The sequence below is a fragment of the Salmo salar genome, chromosome ssa01 (genome assembly GCF_905237065.1).
Source record: "Salmo salar chromosome ssa01, Ssal_v3.1, whole genome shotgun sequence".
Classification (NCBI taxonomy): Eukaryota; Metazoa; Chordata; class Actinopteri; order Salmoniformes; family Salmonidae; genus Salmo; species Salmo salar.
Window position 1 is genome coordinate 26,368,880 of NC_059442.1, and position 22,385 is coordinate 26,391,264.

The window sequence follows — 22,385 nt, forward strand, 5'->3', positions numbered from 1 at the left end:
CTGCAGCATTGAACGCATCTTGACTGGCTGCATCACCGCTTGGTATGGCAGCTGCTTAGCATCTGACCGCAAGGCGCTACAGAGGGTAGTGCGAATGGCCCAATACATCACTGGGGCCGAGCTCCCTGCCATCCAGGACCTCTATACCAGGCGGTGTCAGAGGAAGGCCCTAAACATGCTCAAAGACTCAAGCCACCAAAGTCATAGACTGTTTTCTCTGCTACCGCACGGCAAGCAGTAACGATGCATCAAGTCTGGAAGCAACAGGACCCTGAGCAGCTTCTACCCCCAAGTCATAAGACTGATAAATAGTTAGTTATCCAAAGGGCTACCCGGACTATCTGCATTGACCCTTTTCACACTTACTTTTTTTACTCATCACACAGGGTGCAGCTCCTGTTACTATCTGTCACTTTATTCCTAGTTATATGTACATATCTACCTCAATTACTTCATACCCCTGCACAACGACTCAGTACTGGAACCTCTTGTATATAACCAAGTTATCATTCCTCATTGTGTATCTATTATTACGTGTTTTACTTTTCTATTATTTCTCTATTTGCTTTCTCGCTGCATTGTTGGGAAGTAAGCATTTCACTGTTAGTCCACACCTGTTGTGTGTTACAAATACCACATATGCATTCTGATTAAACATTTCATTGGAAACATTTTATTTATGTGATACTATGCTTTGCACGCCATGAAAGAGCTTGAAGAAGAAAAAAAATCGTATTTTCAAACCCAAACCTGTGCTTTTCTTACTTGTTCACATTCCAGTGTTACAAAAATGTTCAGTGATCCTTTTCGCTGTAGTGGTTGTGGAGCTTAGTCTCACTGGGTGCACACAGCACCTCAGGAAACCGGCATTTACTGAAGTAGGCAGGCAGTTCATGAGACCTGTGTCCACAGGCAGTCCCCAAATATGTGCGCTGTTGGATAGTGTTTTACCACATCAAGGGAGCTATGTGTGGGTAAACTTATGCTTTGCAGTTCTTTGGAAAGTTGTAGCTATTTGAGAAATAAATTACTTTGACATTTACTCTTTATATATGTAGTGGGTAATATTTAACACATGCGACTCGTAATAAGACTAAGCAATTAGCCTATTAAAATGCTTATCTTTATCTGACTCCGTTTAACATTATACAAGGCATAAGCTTAAGTTGCAAAGCATTAACAAGCATTACAAGGCATTATTCAAAGCATGGTCAGAGAGAAAAAGAGAGACAAAGAAACCATGGTTGTGCCATGGCCCATAGCTCATGGGCGAGGGAGAGAGAAAGAAAGAGTACAGGTAATGTATTTCACCAGCGCAACATAAGAGAAATAGACAATGACTCTAAGACCATTTATAACATCTGAGTTGTTTCGATTCAAAATCTGAGTTGTTGACCAATAGTATTACTGTAAAGTTAACCTCGAATCAGATATCAGACCTACAGACCTGTAAAGACAACAGAACCTTTGCTTCTCAGATCTGTGACAGTGTTTTTTTTTAGATCAAGACAGAGAATGCTGAATTCCTAAGACAACTCAGAGGAAATCCTTGCATACAGTTGATAAGAAGAGTCACTTCGGGGGCTGCCCTACATATATACAGTATCTTGATCAATAAATATCCGAGGATTCTTTGGAGGAGAGGGGGCAACATGCCAATGGTTGTATGTATGTTGGCCATTGTGTCATGGAAACGGCTGTGAGGGTTGAGGGTAGCATATGGTGTGGCTGGTGATGAATATGACATTAGAAAGAGCTGCAGAAGTACAGAAGTGAAAGTGCTGGTTGTTTTATGGACACTAATTAAGTCAATAGGATGCAAGTTGCCTAGTTGGATTTAGTCTGGCCCTCTGTCTCTGGTAGTGCCTCCTTTGGATATTTATCATTTGACAGTGTCATTCTCTGTACTGCTAAAGAATTGGTGACAAACTTAACTTATACAAGAAGCACCATCGAGTGTTTGTATCGACTGTAAGATCATCCATCAACCATCAGAGGATCACATAATTGCAGAATGTCAGATGGTTAGTAAAATGTATGTTTACTTATCTGATTGATTAGGTGAACAGCAAACATAATCCCATTTATGAATGTACATATTATAGCCATTGTTCTGTGTGTTTTTGTTTTACAGTATATATACAAATGCCAGTTGTGCAGAGTTATTTAATTGATTATCAAATATTATCCCGATCTGTGATATGATTTTTTTTGTTATTACATTTGAACTTTGCATACCCTCAGATTGCAGCAATGGGAATATTCAGGTGCTTGTAGAGAAACAGCAGGTTTATACAGGTCCTATGGAGAGAAGTGTATGATCAGGGTGAGGAGTGGGGGAGGGATGCTGAAACTGGGCTGCCATCTGGCCTCATAATCACAGGCTACAGAGGGAGAGGCCTGGTTATGATCGCCGCATGCTTAGTCTTGTGATCAACGGCCTTTGCAAACAAGAATGATAACCCTGATGCTTAAACAGTTAACATGTATAGATTGTACATACGTAAGCCTAATTCTGAATAACAATAAACAAGTAAAGTCAGCAATGATGATATTACTGTGAGTTCTCATCTGTGTGTAGTTTGATATTATATATATATATATATATATATATATATATATATATATAATTAGAAAAAGTAGTTATTGGTCAAAGAGTCTGCCAGCCTGTCTGTCTGTCTCTGTACGTCTGTCTGGATCTCTTTCTATACATATGTATAAATCGCTGAATTAGGATCAGCTATTTCAATGTGTAAGGCAAAATGATCAAAACAGATCCTTGAATAGTTGTAAGGGTATTTTGAGACTTTTCCGTAGCACGGGCGCGTCCAAATAAAGAAGCTTTGTGGGGAATATAGTCCAATTACAGACGGTCACACAATGTTAGGAATCAAACGAGTCACACCAAGGACATCAATACCCATAAAACCTTTCGTCTTCGCACATGCGCTTTACAGACTGTTGTGTCCATGTGTAGGCGAATCACGTGTAGAGAATCCGTTGGTCGTCATGTCCCTGCTGTAGGATTCGTTTCGTTCTTAGTTTCATTTTGGTTGCTAGCTATCGCCTGTGTTAATTTTAAACTATTTACATTTTCTCATACATTTCACCGAAGAATGAGCGACAACGAAGATATCGATGTCGACAGTGACGTAAGTTAGTGTGATTGCGTTTGTATATTTGATTAGGGAAACGCGTGCTTTTCGTTGTTCCCTGGGGTATATTAGCTAGCTCGATGAACTAGCTGGCAGATCAGAAATATTTTTCGACACAGTAGCCTGCAAACCCAATCAGCTGAGTAGTTTGCCAGTTAAACAAAATACATGCATACATGATTACTCAACAAATGATCATTTCAATATATGCATCTATCATAATGTCATCAAATTAACTTTGTTGACTTGTTAGCATTGTAGCTAGCTAGCTAACACGGAGCTTGATTGTTATATTTGAAGCGGTGAACTGAACATCGCTTGCTAGCTGGCGCTAACGTGTCTAGAACAACAAACAGCGAGCGATGCATGTGACGGCAAAAGCAGCAAGCTATGTAGTTAAATATTACCCCTAGAACTCGCTTGCAAGATCAGCTAGTTAATGTAGCTAGATAGGTAAGTCGGTGTAGAGTAGTGGTTCCCAAACAGGAGTACTTGGCCTATCCACAGGGGGTACTTGAGAAGACTCATGAGACCATAGGCTTAATGGTAAAATGAATATGAGGAGGTACTCCAGGCAGAGTAAAATTAAGTTGGTGGTACAGTAAGCGAAAAAGATTGAGAACCACTGGTGTAGAGAAGTGTAACGTTATAAGGGCAGTGTAATGTTTCTAAAGTTAGTTAGCTAGTTATACTTTGCGCTTGTACATTATGTAAAATGATAGATATCTACAAGGCTCGTGCAATTTTTCAGGTTTGATGGGGCGCTATCAACCCTGAAAATATTAACGCATGAAAGGGTAGTCTCATCCCATAAACCAAGGGGGATTGTCCTTTGAAGCAAACCAAATGGTTATGAGCTGGTATCATGTTATGCAGAGGATAAGCCATTCAGAAGTCATGTCATTTTGTGTTTGTACTGTGCACACCATGAGAGGAAATAATGTACATTGTGCCCGTACCATCATAGTTAATTTGTTTAGTCTTTTTGACAGGTTGTTCATACTTTATCAATAGGTGATAAGATCGTGCATTGCATTTGGTGCTGTTAAAAGCAACATAAACACATTTTTTCATAGAGGACTAAAGGAGAGTTGCCCTCACACATTTTGATGAAGCTGGGTGATGGATGTCAGCTCAGGATAAGAACAGTGCTATTACACTGACTCATGCCATAATGTCTTCTATGCATTAACCTGTTAGGGACGGAACGCCTCACCAATATCCAATGGTAGAGCGTGGCGTGCAATACAAATACCTCAAAAATGCTATAACTTCAATTTCTCAAACATATGACTGTTTTACACCATTTTAAAGACAAGACTCTCGTTAATCTAACCACATTGTCCGATTTCAAAAAGGCTTTACAGCGAAAGCAAAACATTAGATTATGTCAGGAGAGTACCCTGCCAAAAATAATCACACAGCCATTTTCAAAGCAAGCATATATGTCACAAAAACCAAAACCACAGCTAAATGCAGCACTAACCTTTGATGATCTTCATCAGATGACACTCCTAGGACATTATGTTATACGATACATGCATGTTTTGCTCAATCAAGTTCATATTTATATCAAAAACCAGCTTTTACATTAGCATGTGATGTTCAGAACTAGCATACCCACCGCAAACTTCCGGTGAATTTACTAAATTACTCACGATAAACATTGACGAAAAAACATAATTATTTTAGGAATTACAGAACTCCTTTATGCAATCGTGGTGTCAGATTTCGGCGAAAGCACATTTTGCAATATTATGAGTACATAGCCCGGCCATCATGGCTAGCTAATTTGACACCCACCAAGTTTGGCCCTCACTAAACTCAGATTTACTATTTTAAAAAAATGATTACCTTTGCTGTTCTTCGTCAGAATGCACTCCCAGGACTTCTACTTCAACAACAAATGTTGTTTTGGTTCCAAATAATCCATAGTTATATTCAAATACCTCCGTTTTGTTCGTGCGTTCAAGTCACTATCCGAAGGGTGACGCGCGAGCGCATTTCGTGACAAAAAAATTCTAAATATTCCATTACCGTACTTCGAAGCATGTTAAACGCTGTTTAAAATCAATTTTTATGCTATTTTTCTCGTAAAATAGCGATAATATTCCAACCGGGCGACGTTGTATTCATTCAAAGGCTGAAAGAAAAAAAAATATTTGTGGACGCACATCTCCAGTGTCACTGTTCCCTGCCTGACCACTCTCAAAAACTCCTGCTGTTTTTCGCCCAGAGACTGCAGAGACATCATTCCACTTTCTGGCGCCTTCTGAGAGCCAATGGAAGCCTTAGAAAATGTCACGTTACAGCAGAGATGCTGTATTTTCGATAGAGATGCCACAGAAGGAGAACAAATTGTCAGACAGGGCACTTCCTGTATGGAATCTTCTCAGGTTTTGGCCTGCCATATGAGTTCTGTTATACTCACAGACACCATTCAAACAGTTTTAGAAACGTTAGTGTTTTCTATCCAAATCTACTAATTATATGCGTATTCTAGTTTCCGGGCAGGAGTAGTAACCAGGTTAAATCGAGTACGTTTTTTTCTCCGGCCGTGAAAATACTGCCCCCTATCCCAAACAGGTTTTAATTCAATGCTGCTTGCTGAACCCCTTATAATGCTTGGTGATGAACATGGAGTCATAATACATTTTGTTGGCTGTTTAGAGAGCAGAGGTAGCTGCCAAGCAACCAACAGGTGGTACCATTCTGTCCTCCTTAGAACATGAGACATTAGTGATTTCTAAAATAATATAACAAAGAAATATAGGCTAGAGGTCGGTGGTGATAAGGATCAGAGTGCATAGGAGGTAGTTTGGTATGTATGAGACAGACATTGTCCATAGCAACCAGTATTGTAGACTTCATTACCAACAGTCAGTATTGATTCAACACTTTTATGTCATAAAAATCACGCATCTGTCTATATTATGCCTAACTATTACTACAATTAACTCATTAGCAATCACAATATGAAATGTGTTAAATAATTGTTTGGATTTCGATGGGGATTGAAACAGTCAACTGAACATTGCGTGCTAGTTGGCACACAAAAAAATGACACAAATACACATTTCAACATTGCAGCAAGAACCCCTTTTTTTAACACTTATTACTTAGCCTCATTATTGCTATTTTGGTTGAAGCTGTTTCATCTGTGGATCTCTCGTTGCAGGCAGACAAACGAGCACATCACAATGCGCTGGAGCGCAAACGTAGGGACCACATTAAAGACAGCTTCAGCAGTTTACGGGACTCTGTGCCTGCGTTACAAGGGGAGAAGGTTAGTAAAGTTAGTAATCGATATTTTCTACTTTCCAGCTCTGACTGACTGTAGAATGAATGCTATATGAAGTTGGTAATTTGTATGAAATGTATGAGTGTCCAAATGTATTAATGCTAAATGTACTGCTGTATCAATGATGATCCAATAAGCCTCAACCATTATTTTGAATGGTTTAGTTTTCATTTTCATGAATGATTAGCTCAGTTATGAATCAGTTTGGATTTCTACTTGGTTCCAATAAGTGAATGGTATTTAGCCCGTCTTGAATACCTGGGCCAGCAGTGTATGTTTCACCTGTAATACTGTGATAAGGACATGCAACATTGCCTCATGGCTGAGTTTGTCATTTGTTGCTGACAGCAATCTGTCAAACAGGCCTCCCGAGCTCAGATCCTAGACAAAGCCACAGACTACATCCAGTACATGAGACGAAAAAACCACACACACCAGCAGGACATTGACGACCTGAAGAAGCAGAATGCACTGCTGGAGCAGCAGGGTGAGTGTGGGCTCAAGGCCCAGGGACAACTGCAGGAGGGTGAGTGGTTGGGTCATGGGATCAGAACCATACTTATGCTGCTTTTCAGCTGTAACACCAGTGTTACACCATTCTATTCATCCTTATCTTATACTAGGAAAATTGTGTTTCCATAGCTAGGGCTGGCAGTGAAGACTTGAGAAGAGCAGAATCAAGAATTTCTGCATAATCAAAACAGTTGCTTTGTGGGAACAGTTAGCCATTATTTAATGACAGCTGAAAAGTAACAGTGGCCTGGCTTTGGCCCCAAGTGAGAGCAGGTACGCCAGAGCCGTGTCCCAGTGAGACGCAGGTGCCGGCCCACGTAGACAGAAACAGAAAAGTCCGAACCTTTTGAGTAAAACACAGGTAAATCCTGAATGGAAATGTGCCATTATGGATATGCTACTGATGGCCTTTTGCATTATCCCAATGAACAATGTTTCATGGTGAAGGGAGAGACCGATACTTCTCCTGTTGTTTTCTGACTTGTGTTTCTCTGGGTGATTGCAGTCCGTGCACTGGAGAAAGCCAAGGGGAACACTACGCTCCAGGCCAGCTACACATCCTCTGACAGCAGCTTGTACACCAACCCCAAGGGGAGCACAGTGTCCGCCTTTGATGGTGGCTCTGACTCCAGCTCTGAATCAGAGCCAGAGGAGCCGCCCAACAGAAAGAAGCTGCGTGTGGAGCCCAGCTAGACCCCATCCACAGTGCTATCACTAGAGACTCTCTTATCTACCAGCCCACTCCTCCTGTCCAGTCTCTTTCCAGCCTTCTCATGCCAGTCCAGGAGACAGAGGGAAGACTGTGTGATAGAGCTGCTATCATATATACAATGCTTCAACCTTTCTCTTCCCTCGCCAGCATATTGTCACTCCTCTCATGGCACAGCAACAACTCTCAACACCCCCAAAGTGAGGCAGCTCTGCAGTTTGAAGGAGTTAATGCGTTTAAAACCTAATTCTATTGATTCAGAATTGGATATGGAGGTGACCAGGTGTACAGCTTTAGTCTAGTTTACAACAAATAGCCCAATTTCTCTTTTTATGTCACCTCAATGAACCTGTTCAGAGTTTTGAGACTTAGGCAGACTTTTGAGAAATTGTCCTAAGGAATAGCTTACCTTGTTAATAGTTGTACTTTTTCACAAAATAATTTGAAGTTGCTTTGGAAAAAATATGTAATGCAACCCTCCTGAATCAGTGTAGATGGCTGATGTTTTCCGTCTTTGAAATATTTGTGTAATCAAATCCCTAAATTTAGAGTGATCGTTATATTGAAATGAATTTCGTATCCCATATTGTACATTTTTGTCATTTAGCTTGACCACTTGTCAATGGAGATAGATAGATGAACAATGTTGGCCTCATTTAATATATTCTCATCTCACAGGTTCAACACTTTGTTTTTATTTTTGTTATTCTCAAGGAAATTGAGATTTGAAGAAAAAAAGTTTCTTAAAATCCATACTGAGTGTTACACAATGCAGTTAAAGGTAGTAACCTTTCATTTTTATGAAAGGAAAATAAATCCATATCAGTGTAGTGCATAACACTATACTCTTAAATGTCAATTCTACAAAGAAAAACTTATTTGGAAATATTTGCCTATACTGGGAATGTTTTTCTTTTCTTTTTTTACAGAGATAATTAGTGTGTACAAAATAGATATTTGATTGATTCCATTCCATGGAAATTACAGATATGTTGTACATACTGCCAACAATTGTCTTGGAAGTTGAGGCATACCTTTGCTATGAGACTATTATAAATAAAACTATTTTATCCTTTAGTGCTGTGTGTAGAAGGGAGACCTGGCAAAGAGGGCAGCTTAAAAGTGTATGCCCAAGCATACCTGACTGAGTTTTCTTGGTATTTGTACACCTCTGCACTGTCATATGTGTCAATGTCTTTGTACCACATTTTAAATCATACCTGTTCTAAGCACTGAGTGGCATGGTGTTGGCTGGCCAATTGACACTGATGCTTTGAAGTGCGCACTGAGCACTTATCTGCACACCTGACACCCACTTTTCATGCAGGTACATGCATCTTAAAGGAGCCATCTTGATATCTGGTGGAGTAAATGAATGAGTTTCAGTTTAGGAGAGTAAAGGAATGACGTCTGAAGCATCCATATCAACACTATGATCTCAAAGACTGGTGTTTGTCTAAGGTTGAGAATGAAAAAATGTTGGCAATTCAAAGAAGTTCAAAATGATTGAGATAGCATCTATTTTGTTCAGTACACTAATGGCTTTCAGTTTTTGGAAAATGGGTCAAAATATTGTCCGAAGAGGATAGATGGTAGCAGTGGTGATTTTAGCATGTAAATCTTGGTGGGGCAAACATTTTTTTTACCATTTTAGTCATTTAGCAGACGCTCTTATCCAGAGTGACTTACAGTAGTGAATGCATACATTTCATACATTTTTTTGTTGTTTCCGTACTGGTCCCCCGGGGGAATCGAACCCACAACCCTGGCGTTGCAAACACCATGCTCTACCAACTGAGCCACACGGGACCAAATGGGTGCAAGCAAAGCGCTACACAACACTAAACAATACATGATTTGCACTAGAATGTTGACAAACGGTGCCCACAAACTGTTAGGGCCTACATAAAGCTGTCCCAACAACAGCTTTCTTTTCAGCACCATGGAGTGAATCCTTACCACTGCTACACCTGGCTATCAGCAGAGCCTGGTCTGCCAGCGAAACAGTTAATTCAGGCTCATTTATTGCCCTTAAAAAAACATGGCTGACTTGCTTAAACTAATGTGATTTCAGAAAATTGAGATGTACAAACTATGGCATATAAGGGGACGGTGAGCAGATAAGAAAATCTGTGATTTCGATTAAGACATTGAGCGAGCAGTCGTAGTCAATCTAACTATTTGTAGAGCAACAGAATTCATATATGCTACATGTGCACCACAAAGTCAGAACAGTATGCTAAGCTATGAGGGGGAAAGGCACCAAATTATTTGGGTGAGGCACATGGGCTGCTAACAGCTTACTACACAACATACTTAGTATTACTTTCTTATCTACAGTAATCATATCTCCCTGGCATATTACATCATTTATGCATCAGCATACAATATATTTTTGGACTTCCCTTGTTGTGCTCTGCTCACTTGAACCGGAAGGTGGCGTGGCGGTCCTTCGTAGGCAAATTTTGTTATCAAAGTCTGGTATTCTCAATTTATGGTGCGTTCAAGAAAACTGGGAACTCTTCGGGGGGGGTTGAATCATGACGTCAGTGATCTTCAGGTCGGCGCTCTAGAAAGAGGCCTGAGTTCCCGACTAGGAATTCCGAGTTGGATGACCGTTCCAAAATTATTTCTCAGAGTTCCCAGTTGTATTGAACTCGCTGAAGTCTGAGATTTCCGAGTTTCCAGTTGTTTTGAACGTGGCCGATGTCATGCTGGATTGACAGTATGGCCACTGTATTCAAACTTTTCTGGCCCAATGTGTGGCATGTTTATTCTTTTAAGTTTGGAAAAGATCATCTTAATCTCAGACTTGGACCACACACCCACTCCACTGAATAGCAGGCTAGTGATTGCTTGGCAATGCTTGCAGTTAGCCACTGATACCCTCCAAAACACTAATTGTTGAATTCATGATTTCCAACTTGTTGTGTAATGTTCAATGGTCGATGAGCACCGGTACGTTTTATCTATAATTTCTCTTCATATGACAATAATTGAAAAGGATTTGCCAGTAGGTTGTCAACGTGATTCATGATAATGACTGCTTGTCTAGCTAAGATTTTGAAAGTATGATGTTGACATGAGTCCAAAGCTACTGTAGATATAACGTTATTTTATGTAATTGTATCTGTGGCCAATGACCTTGAGCCTTCTTTGATGGGCACTTCTAATGTAACTCTATGGAGGCACACAAGGGGCTTCAATTTTTGAGCCCCCACTCCGTATTTTCTGCTGGTTTGCCCCACCACCTCAGAAAGCACTGAGCTAGGCTGGAACACCTGCATTTTGGAGCTGCCTTACTCAAGACATCAAAAAAAAAAGCGACCATGTTTGTATGTGGATTTATTAACTCAATGATTATTTTAACATTGTTTGTAAACTGATATGTGACACGTAATGGCAAAATAACATGCAAAACAAACAGGTGGAGCACAAAACAGGTTGGGCTCCGCCCCACCTACCCTGAATGGCGGGTCGCCACTGGATGGTAGACTGGTATGTCCATATACAACACTATCTGCTGCAATAGTCTATCAACACCAATATAAGCTTGTTGCGGGGTTTCTTCAGAAAGTATTCATACATCAAAAACCCTAGCCCTTGATCATGACACGGTTTCATTACATAACACATAAGTCATTGGGCGAAGGAGGCTTTTGTACCGGGGAGTTTTGTTAAGAGCCATGGCGCTCAGTTTTAAGATCAACACGCATCGCTTGCGGTCCGGTTTAGGAAGCACAATTACGTTATGTTTCATATCAGCGAGAAATCATTAAACGGTTAAATTGATACACAACTTTATGGGGTTGGTGTTCCCACACGGCCATATCACAGCAAGACGGAGACTGAAACATACACCTGTGCTATCTAGCGTGCTCTGAAAACCTGTGTGTAAGTGTAACTCGGGAAGTGTAGTTTCGACAGATGGAGGCACACAGCTGTATGGATCTGCAAAACTGCTACAGTAAGTGTATATTTTTTATTTGAAGGATTATTTCACGCTGTTGATAGATAAGGGCCATATCGCTAATGATGATTATTGACTTTAAAACATGAGCCAACAGCTGAAAACTGTAGGGAAATGGCAGAGTAGACCTCGTTTTCAAGAACTACAACAACAACAAAAAACAGGAGGAAAGAATTTCAGTATTTGTTACGAGAAACACTGACATCTCCTGGTAGATAATGGCAACGTATCAATATTAATGAAATCAGTCTGCGCAGTTCAACATGAATTGAAGATGTATTACCAAATGCTAACGTTACCATTTTGACAGTACATTTTAAGATACCGCTAACATTTTTTAGTTTGAAAACTTTTTACAGAGATGAAACGTATATATGCAATTTTTCATTTGACTGCAGGCACATGGGGAGATAGGCAAAGGCACATTTTTATTTTTACAAAGGCTAATTTGTAACCACTATTTTTGTGGTGCTGTGGTCGCTTCTCCAAGCCTTTGATCTAACCGCCCGACTAAAAGCATGTTCGATCCTCCCATCTGTCAGATTTCTGGCAAATCATAGAGCAGTCCTCATGCAAGTGAGTTGTCGCTGAACAAGAAACTCGTTTTTTTTTTTGTACACCATGGCAAAGCAGTACGACGTTTTGCTCAGGTTGCTGCTTTTAGGAGATTCCGGGGTTGGAAAAACCTGTTTGATGTGCAGGTTCACGGATAATGAATGTCATTCATCGCATATCTCTACAATTGGTAAGCTGCTGTTGATTGCAATTGGTTAGTTTGACTGTTGACTGATTCAGGCAAGTTTGCCGCGAATATGCGACTCCCACAATAAGTGATTGACAGCAATTCTATACGAAACGCTTGACGGGACTTTTCCTAATAGATTTAAAATGCTGTCACCTAAAACTTTATTGAAGGACATTTCTGAAACTACTATGCCCTAGGCCTAACTGTATCAAATAAGAATTTGTTCTTAACTGACTTGCCTAGTTAAATAAAACATCTAATGGGTCTTTGTTAGGCATGCAAACCTAAAAGAGACAATTTTCACAAACACCTGTTTTCTAAGGAACATGCCTAGAACTGGTTGATTGTTTCCTCAGTTTCCATCATTCCATGTTCAACATCATTTTCCCTGGAGCCAGGCTATGGACATGTTTGTTTAGAAACTCCAGTGTGAGCTCACTGGACAGTGCTCAAGATGGGCCTCAGTCACATTACATTACTAATTATTCCTCTAAATAGGGTTAGCTTCCCATCTATCATCATAATAAAAATGTCCATTTAAAAAACACATGGTTTAAAGGAATACCTAAAGTTTTCAGCCAACAGGTGTAGGCATATATTTAGTCGCCTAAGTATTCAGAATGGACTAAGGATCTAAAACTGGACAAAACTCTCACAGTACAGCGTTTTCTGCAATAATGATCACATACAGGACCTTTTAGCATATTATGGATGGGGGATGCTTTAAGGAAATACACCTCTCTTTGGCAGAGCACAATGGAACTGCAGGATCTGTAATTGCATAGAAAGCCTCTCCAAGCCTGATGATGGTATTTACTCGGAAGGGAGGTCTTTCTTGAACAGGAAGTGGCAGGGTTGGGGGAAATTAATCTTCTGCGTTCCCTCTGATTGTGAAACTCCATTACTCCACCACTTAATTTTTGTTTTCATACAAAGTACAGGTATAGACAGACAGAATGTAACTCACATTAAAATGGTGCTCTCAATACTGAAGCCTTTCTTCCCCTATTTATGTGGCCAATGTCTAATGATAATGACAAATGTGATATGCAGCAGAAAATGGACTGATTGGCCAGAATTACTTCTGTTTTGTTTAGGGCTACTCAGCCTACTATCTGATTTATTTCCCATGGGTCATCGGCAGTCATTGCACCCTCTTATTTATGAAAATGGTGGTGATCCTGCAGTATGACTGACTGGGTAACAGAGTAGGGGTTCTGTTAGAAAAGCAGAAGATTACAGTAAAGTCTGTCTATATATATATATATATATACATACACAAAGACACATGTCTTCAGGTTGTTTATCAAACCTTGTAACTTTCTTCCTCCTGTTTGTTCAACTTGAAAAAAAACAATATATTATTTGAAGGAATGGGGAAGGTTGTGACTTACATTGCAGCTCTACTGGTATGTTTAATCTCTGTGAAGCAAGCTTAGCTGCTGCTGATCTACTAAAAAAAGATTATATTTGGTTGGTGTTAGTGAGGGGAGTGGGTCCGTTAGAGTACCATTTAGAACAGAATCAGACCAAGGCACCTGATGTCTCCCCATGATAATCACCCTCCTAGATTCTGCTTCATTCCTTATTATTATTCAGTCTTGAACCCCCAACCCCAGTTCCTGAAATACAGTGTTACCCACTAAATTAGCTCAATTAAGATTTGGCTGGCCTCACTGGTAATGTCAGACGTGTTGAACACATGGTTAGCCTATAACACTGGCACAGGGAGATATACACTCATGCAAAGGTAGTGAAGCATGAATAGCATGTCAAATTTGAATGTGCTCTCTCTCTCCCATCTGTCAGTGTTGGGGTGCTAATTGGGAAGTCTGCCTCCATCGCTATTGAAGATGACATGGCATTTTTTTGTCATGTCCAACAGACAGTCAGAATGGTTTCTAACATGACTAGAAGCACGGTTTGGATTTACCAAGAACATATCATGGCCAGTCTGTTGCCTGAAGCATATCCTTGTGTGACGTGTTTGTCAGCTCTGTGTTTACTCTGTTTGTGGCAGGTATGGTGGTTATGGCAATGTTGCAAGCAACTGACATTTTACGTCTGACTATTTGATGGGTTTTTATGCTTTTTCAACTGTGAAGCTATCACACACACCACCACTGACATTTAAATGAAGGTTGTTGTGAGTGAGACATTTCATGCAGAAGTCGATACACTCAAGTCACGTCTTCCCTGTCCATTGGCCCTGCTGAAATACACCGTAGTAAATGACAAAAATGGAATTTCCATGAGGAAGATGACGGATTGAAAGGACATTCAACTGTGATAAGTGGGTATCTAAACAAACCAGTCCCCATCACTGTCTACTTCCAAACTGGCCAAAATACATTTTTGTTAGCCAAGTGAAAGAATGCTACGTTAACAGGGATACTTATTGACTAGTACAGGCTGATTTGGTAAGTCATGAGAAGGAAAATGTGCCAATAAGATGTCATTTCTTTTTATCATTTATTTATTCAGGAAAAACTTGTTTTAACCTCCAGTAGGATAGGCTACAATATTTGAGCCTTCAGTAAAACTACAGTCCTGCAATAGGGAAAGAATAAAGAAACAGGATAGCATGAGTGAAATTAAATAAAATCAATCGAGACAAAAGATAGAGAAGATGGATTAACAAGCCAATAGTAACATGTTTGCCATGCATAACAATATTTTTTTGTCTTCTGTAGGAGTGGATTTCAAAATGAAAACGTTAAAAATAGATGGCATTAAAGTGCGAGTACAGATCTGGTGAGTGAACAGATCTTTGCGATAACAACTCACTCACCATAATGCAGTAGTGACTGACACATCCATCACAAATGTCATGTTTTCATTCTGTAAGTGTAAAATATGCTTTACCTCTTTGATTGAGACATATTCTGATATGTGATCACATCACCATGTAAAACTGGGGATTGCCTCTATGCCTTTGTCTGTCTACACTAGGGATACTGCTGGCCAGGAACGGTACCAGACCATCACCAAACAGTACTACAGACGGGCACAGGTGGGTTCTCTACACACCAATAATCACTGTCCAGAAATGAAGTACATTACCAGAGTTAAAACCATTTTAAAACCATTTTACAACATCAAGTGCTTGGTCCCGTGCTCACCCTTAGTCATGTGCTCACAATCTGTCATGATGGTCCCTCCCTCCTCTCTTGATCATTCACCAGGGTTTTATCCTGGTGTATGACATCACTAGTTCCCGTTCCTTTCAGCACATTGTGAAGTGGGCTAGCGATGTGGATGAGGTAAGGCGAACACCTACTGATAAAACCGCCCTCCTTCATTCATTTGGTCAGTCTCTTTGTCTCCCCTTCTCTGTTTCTCAGGTTCTCTTTGTTTGTTACCCAGTTTTTACATCCTTGTATTGAACTGTTGGTGCCCGGTCGTCTTTTTCACAACCCTGTCTCAATGTGTTTCAGTTTGCCCTTGACAAGGTGCAGAGGATCCTGGTGGGGAACAAGGCTGATGAGGAGCAGAAGAGGAAAGTGCCTAAAGAACAAGGCAACAAGGTTGGCCTTTATCTTGCTGTTTTACTCAGTCATAATAGTTTTCCTTCATACACAGTTTGACATTTTCCATCCTTAATGAACTCTTGTGTTACAGCTAGCAAAAACCTATGGAATGGAATTCTTTGAGACAAGTGCCTGCACCAACTGCAACATAAATGAGGTGAGTCATAGGCCTTATTGAGTCAATACCTTGTATGTACTCTGTTGGGTGATCATGTGAGGCAATTGTGATAAAATATTTTCTTTACATCTTCCAGTCGTTCACCCGGTTGACAGAGCTGGTCCTGCATGCTCACAAGAAAGAGATGGATGCCTTCCAGGGTTCAATTGATAAATACCTAGACATGACTTATCTGGAGGGAGAGCAGGACAAACAAGACAACTCCCAAAAGACCTGCGCATGTTAGCATGAGGCAAAGCTCTCAACCTGGGGGTGTTTGGCTAAAATATTTTGTCGTTTTTGCAATACCCCTTGCCCTGTAACATAATGGCATTGAAATGATGAGTAACTTATTAAATGTGTGAGGACAGTTGAAGTCGGAAGTTTACATACACCTTAGCCAAATACATTTAAATTCAGTTTTTCACAATTCCTGACATTTAATCCAAGTAAAAATTCCCTGTCTTAGGTCAGTTAGGATCATCACTTAATTTTAAATGTGAAATGTCAGAATAATAGTAGAGAGAATGATTTATTTCAGCTTTTATTTCTTTCATCACATTCCCAGTGGGTCAGACGTTTACATACACTCAATTAGTATTTGGTAGCATTGCCTTTAAATTGTCTAACTTGGGTCAAACGTTTCAGGTAGCCTTCCACAAGCTTCCCACAATAATTTGGGTGAATTTTGGCCCATTCTTCCTGACAGAGCTGGTGTAACTGAGTCATGTTTGTAGGCCTCCTTGCTTGCACATGCTTTTTCAGTTCTGCTCACAAATTTTCTATAGGATTGAGGTCAGGGCTTTGTGATGGCCACTCCAATACCTTGACTTTGTTGTCCTTAAGCCATTTTGTCACAACTTTGGAATTATGCTTGGGGTCATTGTCCATTTGGAAGACCCATTTGCGACCAACCTTTAACTTCCTGACTGATATCTTGTGGATATATTGAAGCAACATCTCATATTTTCCCTCCTCATGATGCCATCTATTTTGTGAAGTGCACCAGTCCCTCCTGCAGCAAAGCACCCCCACAACATGATGCTGCCACCCCCGTGCTTCACGGTTGGGATGGTGTTTGGCTTGCAAGCCTCCCATTTTTTCCTCCAAACATAACGATGGTCATTATGGCCAAACAGTTCTATTTTTGTTTCATCAGACCAGAGGACATTTCTCCAAAAAGTACGATCTTTGTCCCCATGTGCAGTTGAAAACCGTAGTCTGGCTTTTTTATGGCGGTTTTGGAGCAGTGGCTTCTTCCTTGCTGAGCGGCCTTTCAGGTTATGTCGATATAGGACTCGTTTTACTGTGGATATTGATACTTTTGTACCTGATGCTGGAGGAAACTTCACAAGGTCCTTTGCTGTTGTTCTGGGATTGATTTGCGCTTTTCGTACCAAAGTACGTTCATCTCTAGGAGACAGAACGTGTCTCCTTCCTGAGCGGTATGATGGCTGCATGGTCCCATGGTGTTTATACTTGCGTACTGTTGTTTGTACAGATGAATGTGGTACCTTCAGGCATTTGGAAATTGCTACCAAGGATGAACCAGACTTGTGGAGGTCTACAATTTTTTTTTTCTGAGGTCTTGGCTGATTTATTTGATTTTCCCATGATGTCAAGCAAAGAGGCATTGAGTTTGAAGGTAGGCCTTGAAATACATCCACAGGTACACCTCCAATTGACTCAAATGATGTCAATTAGCCTATTACAAGCTTCTAAAGCCATGACATAATTTTCTGGAATTTTCCAAGCTGTTCAGAGACACAGTCAACTTAGTGTATGTAAACTTCTGACTCACTGGAATTGTGATAAGTGAAATAATCTGTCTGTAAACAATTGTTGGAAATATTACGTGTTATGCACAAAGTAGATGTCCTAATTGACTTGCCAAAACTATAGTTTGTTAACAAGAAATTTGTGGAGTGGTTGAAAAACAAGTTTTAATGACTCCAACATAAATGTATGTACACTTATGACTTCAACTGTATGTTCGGTGTTTACTGAATATTGCCCTTGCTGTTTCTCAGACTGATGCATTTTTAGTTTGACTCACTGTTAAATTTTCATCTTCATGTATTGTTTTATAGTTACTTGACTTTTTCATGTTTATTACCCGGCTTTGCAACACCAAAACTGATGGCACCCTGAGTTGAGTAGTCAACATGTAATAAGAAGACTTGCCAGCAGATGGCCTGCTGTCTGCAATGCTACACTGAAAGTTGCAGCTCCACCCCTGTTTGGATCGACAAGGTATACTTACTACCCCTGTATAATTTGTGTTGCCACCAGGGGCGTCATGCACCCCAAAAATCTGAGGTGCACAAAGTACGTGAGGATCATTGGCAGGTGGACCGGAAGAGGGCTCAGTTTAGCTTTTTTCAAACACCTGAAACAGCTTTTTCCTGTATCTAGAGCCATCAATATGCTTAATTTTATATCAATTTTTTTCCTGCATATCTAAGCATACCTCTTGAGCTGTATTCTCCTGACTGGTGGATATTTGTTTTTTAAGAGACTAAAATCTGGGTAAAATATTGAAAGGAATGTGAGTCTTCAATACATTTAGTAATTGCTTGCTTTTCTAAAGTCTACTAACCTTGCTGGCAGGCATGCCAGCTAAGATTGTTAGACAAGCTAGCTACTCTAACTTGATAGCCTGAAATGCCGCCTTGGTAGCTAGTTATGAGGTTGGGAGATTGGGAACCTATATGGGCTAGCTAAAGCCAACGTCATAAAATTGTTTGGCTAGTAGCGTTAGTATTTTTTATTTTTTTTAAACGAGACAAATCTGAGGGTGCACGTGCCCCTGTGTCCCCATGGGCATGATGCCTCTGAGTTTTGCCACAAACGTTGCTGTCTACTTCAAAAAACTAATTATGCTTACAAATTCATTTGCTAAATAGATTAATAGTGGGACAGATCAAAGTGAAAGAGAATCTGAAGTTCTTGATTGGTGCTTTAGGTGATGAGATGAGGATACGGGAGATAGGGTGAGTTAGAGGGCATGGTTAAATTATTCACATGCAGAAATAGAATCCAGGCTTGCAAGAAGGGCTCATTTACCTGTGGAAGACTAACCCATACTCAAACATGCATGAAGCCAAAAACTAAAATCTAAAACAGAAATCATGTTCAATACTATTTTTAGTAGCTTGTATGTTTTGTGAATTTACAAGTTGTCATGACAAATTCTAAGTATTTTTACAGGTTGAAAAGCACATACACTATTATAAAGGGCTGTTAGGGTGAAGCTGTTTGGGTGCCACTGATAGCAGACTGGTTTGATGTTTTTGACTAGCTGTGCTATAAGATAAAATATGAAAATATTATGGTCATCTTGTAGTTGGCTATTTGTGAGATTTATTAGAGAGGAGTTGAGTGAAGCTGAGGTCCATTGAGTTTAAATAGAAACAGAAGATCAAATGGGACAGTCATACATTTTTTATCATATACTGAGAAAGGCAGGTAATGACTTGATAGATGATTGATGGTGACAAACTGATATAGGTCCTATAATTACCATAAAGCTGAATATTGTGCTCATATCATAATACATGGTTCCCTTCTCAGTATTCTCACAGGAAATAAGTAATTTGTAATGACAACTGTACATTTCTATATATATATATATTAAAAAGTTACCTTTATTTAACTAGGTAAGTCAGTTAAGAACAAATTCTTATTTATAATGACGGCCAAAGCCGGACGATGCTGGGCCAATTGTGTGCCGCACTATGGGACTCCCAATCACACCAGATGTGATACAGCCTGGATTCAAACCAAGGACTGTAGTGATGCCTCTTGCCTTAGGCCGCTGCGCCACTCAGGAGTCAAATACTAGAATAGTGTATTTTACTATACATTACATCTCTGGTAAATGTTTTGGTACTGTGGAATACATTGTTACTAGATTAGATTCACAGACAAGAGTCTGACTGTAAAACCGCTAGTTCTATTTGGCCAACATGAAGACGTATAACATGTAATTTGTATAAAAGACGATTACGTATTTAGTATGCAAGTAATCCTGTTTTTAAAAGTATGCTATTTTAACCAACTATGCAAGGAATAACCATAGATTTAATTTAACATTACCCTGTTCATACCGTTCTGTGCAAGTTTACAAGCTGAGATATGAGCCTATCTACCTTTGTGTATGACAGTATTGTATGTCAGGTGGGTATCATTTTACTGCAGAGATATTTGACACCCAGGTAAGCCAGGCACATATCTGAAGTCAGGTGACCTGAGGTGGTAATACACACAGACACACTGGTCCTCACTACTGCCAGTAACTACAGAACAGAACAGTACCATGACGTTCATCGCGAAGACCTTCTATGATCTGAAAGCCACGACCCTGGAGGGGAATTCAGTAGATTTCAATGTGTTTCGAGGGCGGGTGGTCCTCATTGAGAATGTGGCATCGCTCTGAGGGACAACCACCCGGGACTACAGCCAGCTCAACTTGCTCCAGAGCAAGTACCCTCACCGGCTAGTGGTCCTGGGCTTCCCCTGCAATCAGTTTGGCTACCAGGTCAGTATGCGACATTGTGGCCTTTGGTTATGTGGTTCAGTGAAATCAATGAAAACAAGCTAATCTAGTAAAATATTCTGTTAATTACAGGTATCGGTGATTTGTTTAATGATTAATGTCAAATGAGAATGTTGCATGTTTTACAGGAGAACTGTTCAAATGGGGAGATCCTGAACTCATTGAAGTATGTGCGTCCAGGAGATGGCTACCAGCCTGGCTTCACTGTCTTTGAAAAGTGTGATGTGAATGGAACCAACACCCACCCTGTCTTTGCCTATTTGAAAGACAAACTTCCCTATCCTGATGATGATCCACACACCCTCATCCAGGATCCTAAATTCCTCATCTGGAGTCCCATCAGCAGGACAGACATCTCTTGGAATTTTGAGAAATTCCTGGTTGGGCCAGAGGGAGAGCCCTTTAAACGTTACAGCAAAATATTTGAGACTATCAACATCGAGCCTGACATACAAAGACTGTTGAGACTAACCAAGACCTGAAAATAGCCTGGAAATGTTCTCCTTGTGTACTACTCATTCTGCTACACAAATGACTTCACATCTATGATAGACAGGAACTATTATGGCGTCGTCCATCCTTTTGAGCTTTACTAAATGAGGTTAATATTCTAAAAACTTGGGAGTATTATCTGAGGCCATGTAAATGCTCAAGAGTTGTGGGTTATGCCTTGATAAGTCTTCTTGCTCATGTAATAAAAAATATGGAAAGCATCAGCTATATTTTTGTATGTTCTCCAGCAGTGATCCTGACCTTTAGTAAACCCTCTCCTGTCTTTTTCTATGCTGGCCAGCAGGTGGTGCTACTAACTTAATTTTTGATTAGATTTTTGCCACCGACTCATTGAGTTGTTAGTCAAGTTTGTCAGACAAAAGGCAATATATACACAAGGTAACTGTAATTGGAATAAAATTATTAGATTCTACTTGTATTAACCTGGAAAGTATTCTTATCGTTCCACCATATCCCATGTGTATTAATCATGTTATAATCATTTTGACATTTTCTAGTTTCACATTACACTGTATTTTAGTAACTGTCCAATGTTTCCAGATTTCTATTAACTTTTCTATGATTTCTATGAACTCGTTCCAAAGTGAAAATTAACTGTGTTGTTACAGGAGTTGCTGTCCCGTGCTGAAAATTATTCCAGAAAATAGGCTTAAAAGGATCCGCCCCATTATTTTAAATTTCCGCCTAAAATGACATACTCAAATATAACTGCCTGTAGCTCAGGCCTTGAAGCAAGGATATGTATATTCTTGGTATCATTTGAAAGGAAACACTTTGAAGTTTATGGAAATGTGAAAGGAATGTCGGAGAATATAACAATAGATCTGGCCAAATATAATACAAAGGAAAAACGTTTTTTGTACCGTCATCTTTGAAATGCAAGAGAAAGGCCTTAATGTTTTATTCCAGCCCAAGTGCAATTTAGATTTTGGTGTGTGTGTACAAAGTTTTAGACTGATCCAATGAACCATTGCATTTCTGTTAAAAATGTTGTATCAAGACTGCCCAAATGTGCCTAATTTGTTTATGAATAACTTTTCATGTTCAAAATTGTTTACTCTCCTCAAACAATAGCATGGTATTCTTTCACTGTAATAGCTACTGCAAATTGGACAGTGCAGTTAGCTTAAATTCTTGTTAATATTTCTGCCAATATCAGATATGTCTATGTCCTGGGAAATTGTCTTGTTACTTACAACCTCATGCTAATTGCATTAGCCTACGTTAACTCAAC

At 39.9% G+C, this 22,385-nt stretch overlaps 3 protein-coding genes across 8 annotated transcripts; all 3 read left to right on the forward strand.

Moving 5' to 3' along the window:
* The first annotated feature begins 2,960 nt into the window (after positions 1-2,960).
* LOC106588122 (protein max) lies at positions 2,961-8,755 on the forward strand. 5 transcript variants are annotated; one of them, XM_014177118.2, is made up of 4 exons: positions 2,961-3,152; positions 6,334-6,450; positions 6,805-6,943; positions 7,475-8,755. In XM_014177118.2, exons 1-4 carry the CDS (start codon positions 2,970-2,972, stop codon positions 7,660-7,662), a joined length of 627 nt encoding a protein of 208 aa, XP_014032593.2. In that variant the 5' UTR covers positions 2,961-2,969; the 3' UTR covers positions 7,663-8,755. The 5 variants fall into 5 exon arrangements, with proteins under 5 accessions (XP_014032593.2, XP_045571807.1, XP_014032379.1 ...); XM_045715851.1 differs by having other exon boundaries at positions 6,820-6,943; XM_014176904.2 differs by having other exon boundaries at positions 6,334-6,441; positions 6,805-6,982.
* Positions 8,756-11,123: 2,368 nt separating this feature from the next.
* Positions 11,124-16,644, forward strand: LOC106588404 (ras-related protein Rab-15). Of its 2 annotated transcripts, none has more exons than XM_014177486.2 (7): positions 11,124-11,645; positions 15,087-15,147; positions 15,346-15,406; positions 15,579-15,656; positions 15,831-15,920; positions 16,015-16,080; positions 16,178-16,644. In XM_014177486.2, exons 1-7 carry the CDS (start codon positions 11,606-11,608, stop codon positions 16,325-16,327), a joined length of 546 nt encoding a protein of 181 aa, XP_014032961.1. In that variant the 5' UTR covers positions 11,124-11,605; the 3' UTR covers positions 16,328-16,644. The 2 variants fall into 2 exon arrangements, with proteins under 2 accessions (XP_014032961.1, XP_014032866.1); XM_014177391.2 differs by lacking the exon at positions 11,124-11,645 and adding an exon at positions 11,711-12,393 and having other exon boundaries at positions 16,178-16,643.
* Positions 16,645-19,853: 3,209 nt separating this feature from the next.
* gpx2 (glutathione peroxidase 2) lies at positions 19,854-22,047 on the forward strand. The gene is made up of 2 exons (XM_014191066.2): positions 19,854-20,620; positions 20,767-22,047. The coding sequence occupies exons 1-2, from the start codon at positions 20,399-20,401 to the stop codon at positions 21,118-21,120; spliced, it is 576 nt and encodes a 191-aa protein (XP_014046541.1). The 5' UTR covers positions 19,854-20,398; the 3' UTR covers positions 21,121-22,047.
* Positions 22,048-22,385: the final 338 nt, after the last annotated feature.

What these genes read in the sequence shown, in the direction of transcription:
- LOC106588404 (XM_014177391.2), top strand. Translation starts at nt 12,270, where the DNA reads ATGGCAAAGCAGTACGACGTTTTGCTCAGGTTGCTGCTTTTAGGAGAT. An exon ending in AGTACTACAGACGGGCACAG is followed by an intron (nt 15,407 to 15,578) that starts GTGGGTTCTCTA and finishes ATCATTCACCAG; the next exon opens with GGTTTTATCCTGGTGTATGA. An exon ending in CCAACTGCAACATAAATGAG is followed by an intron (nt 16,081 to 16,177) that starts GTGAGTCATAGG and finishes TACATCTTCCAG; the next exon opens with TCGTTCACCCGGTTGACAGA.
- LOC106588122 (XM_014176904.2), top strand. Translation starts at nt 2,970, where the DNA reads ATGTGTAGGCGAATCACGTGTAGAGAATCCGTTGGTCGTCATGTCCCT. An exon ending in CTGCGTTACAAGGGGAGAAG is followed by an intron (nt 6,442 to 6,804) that starts GTTAGTAAAGTT and finishes TGTTGCTGACAG; the next exon opens with CAATCTGTCAAACAGGCCTC. An exon ending in CCAGGGACAACTGCAGGAGG is followed by an intron (nt 6,983 to 7,474) that starts GTGAGTGGTTGG and finishes GGGTGATTGCAG; the next exon opens with TCCGTGCACTGGAGAAAGCC.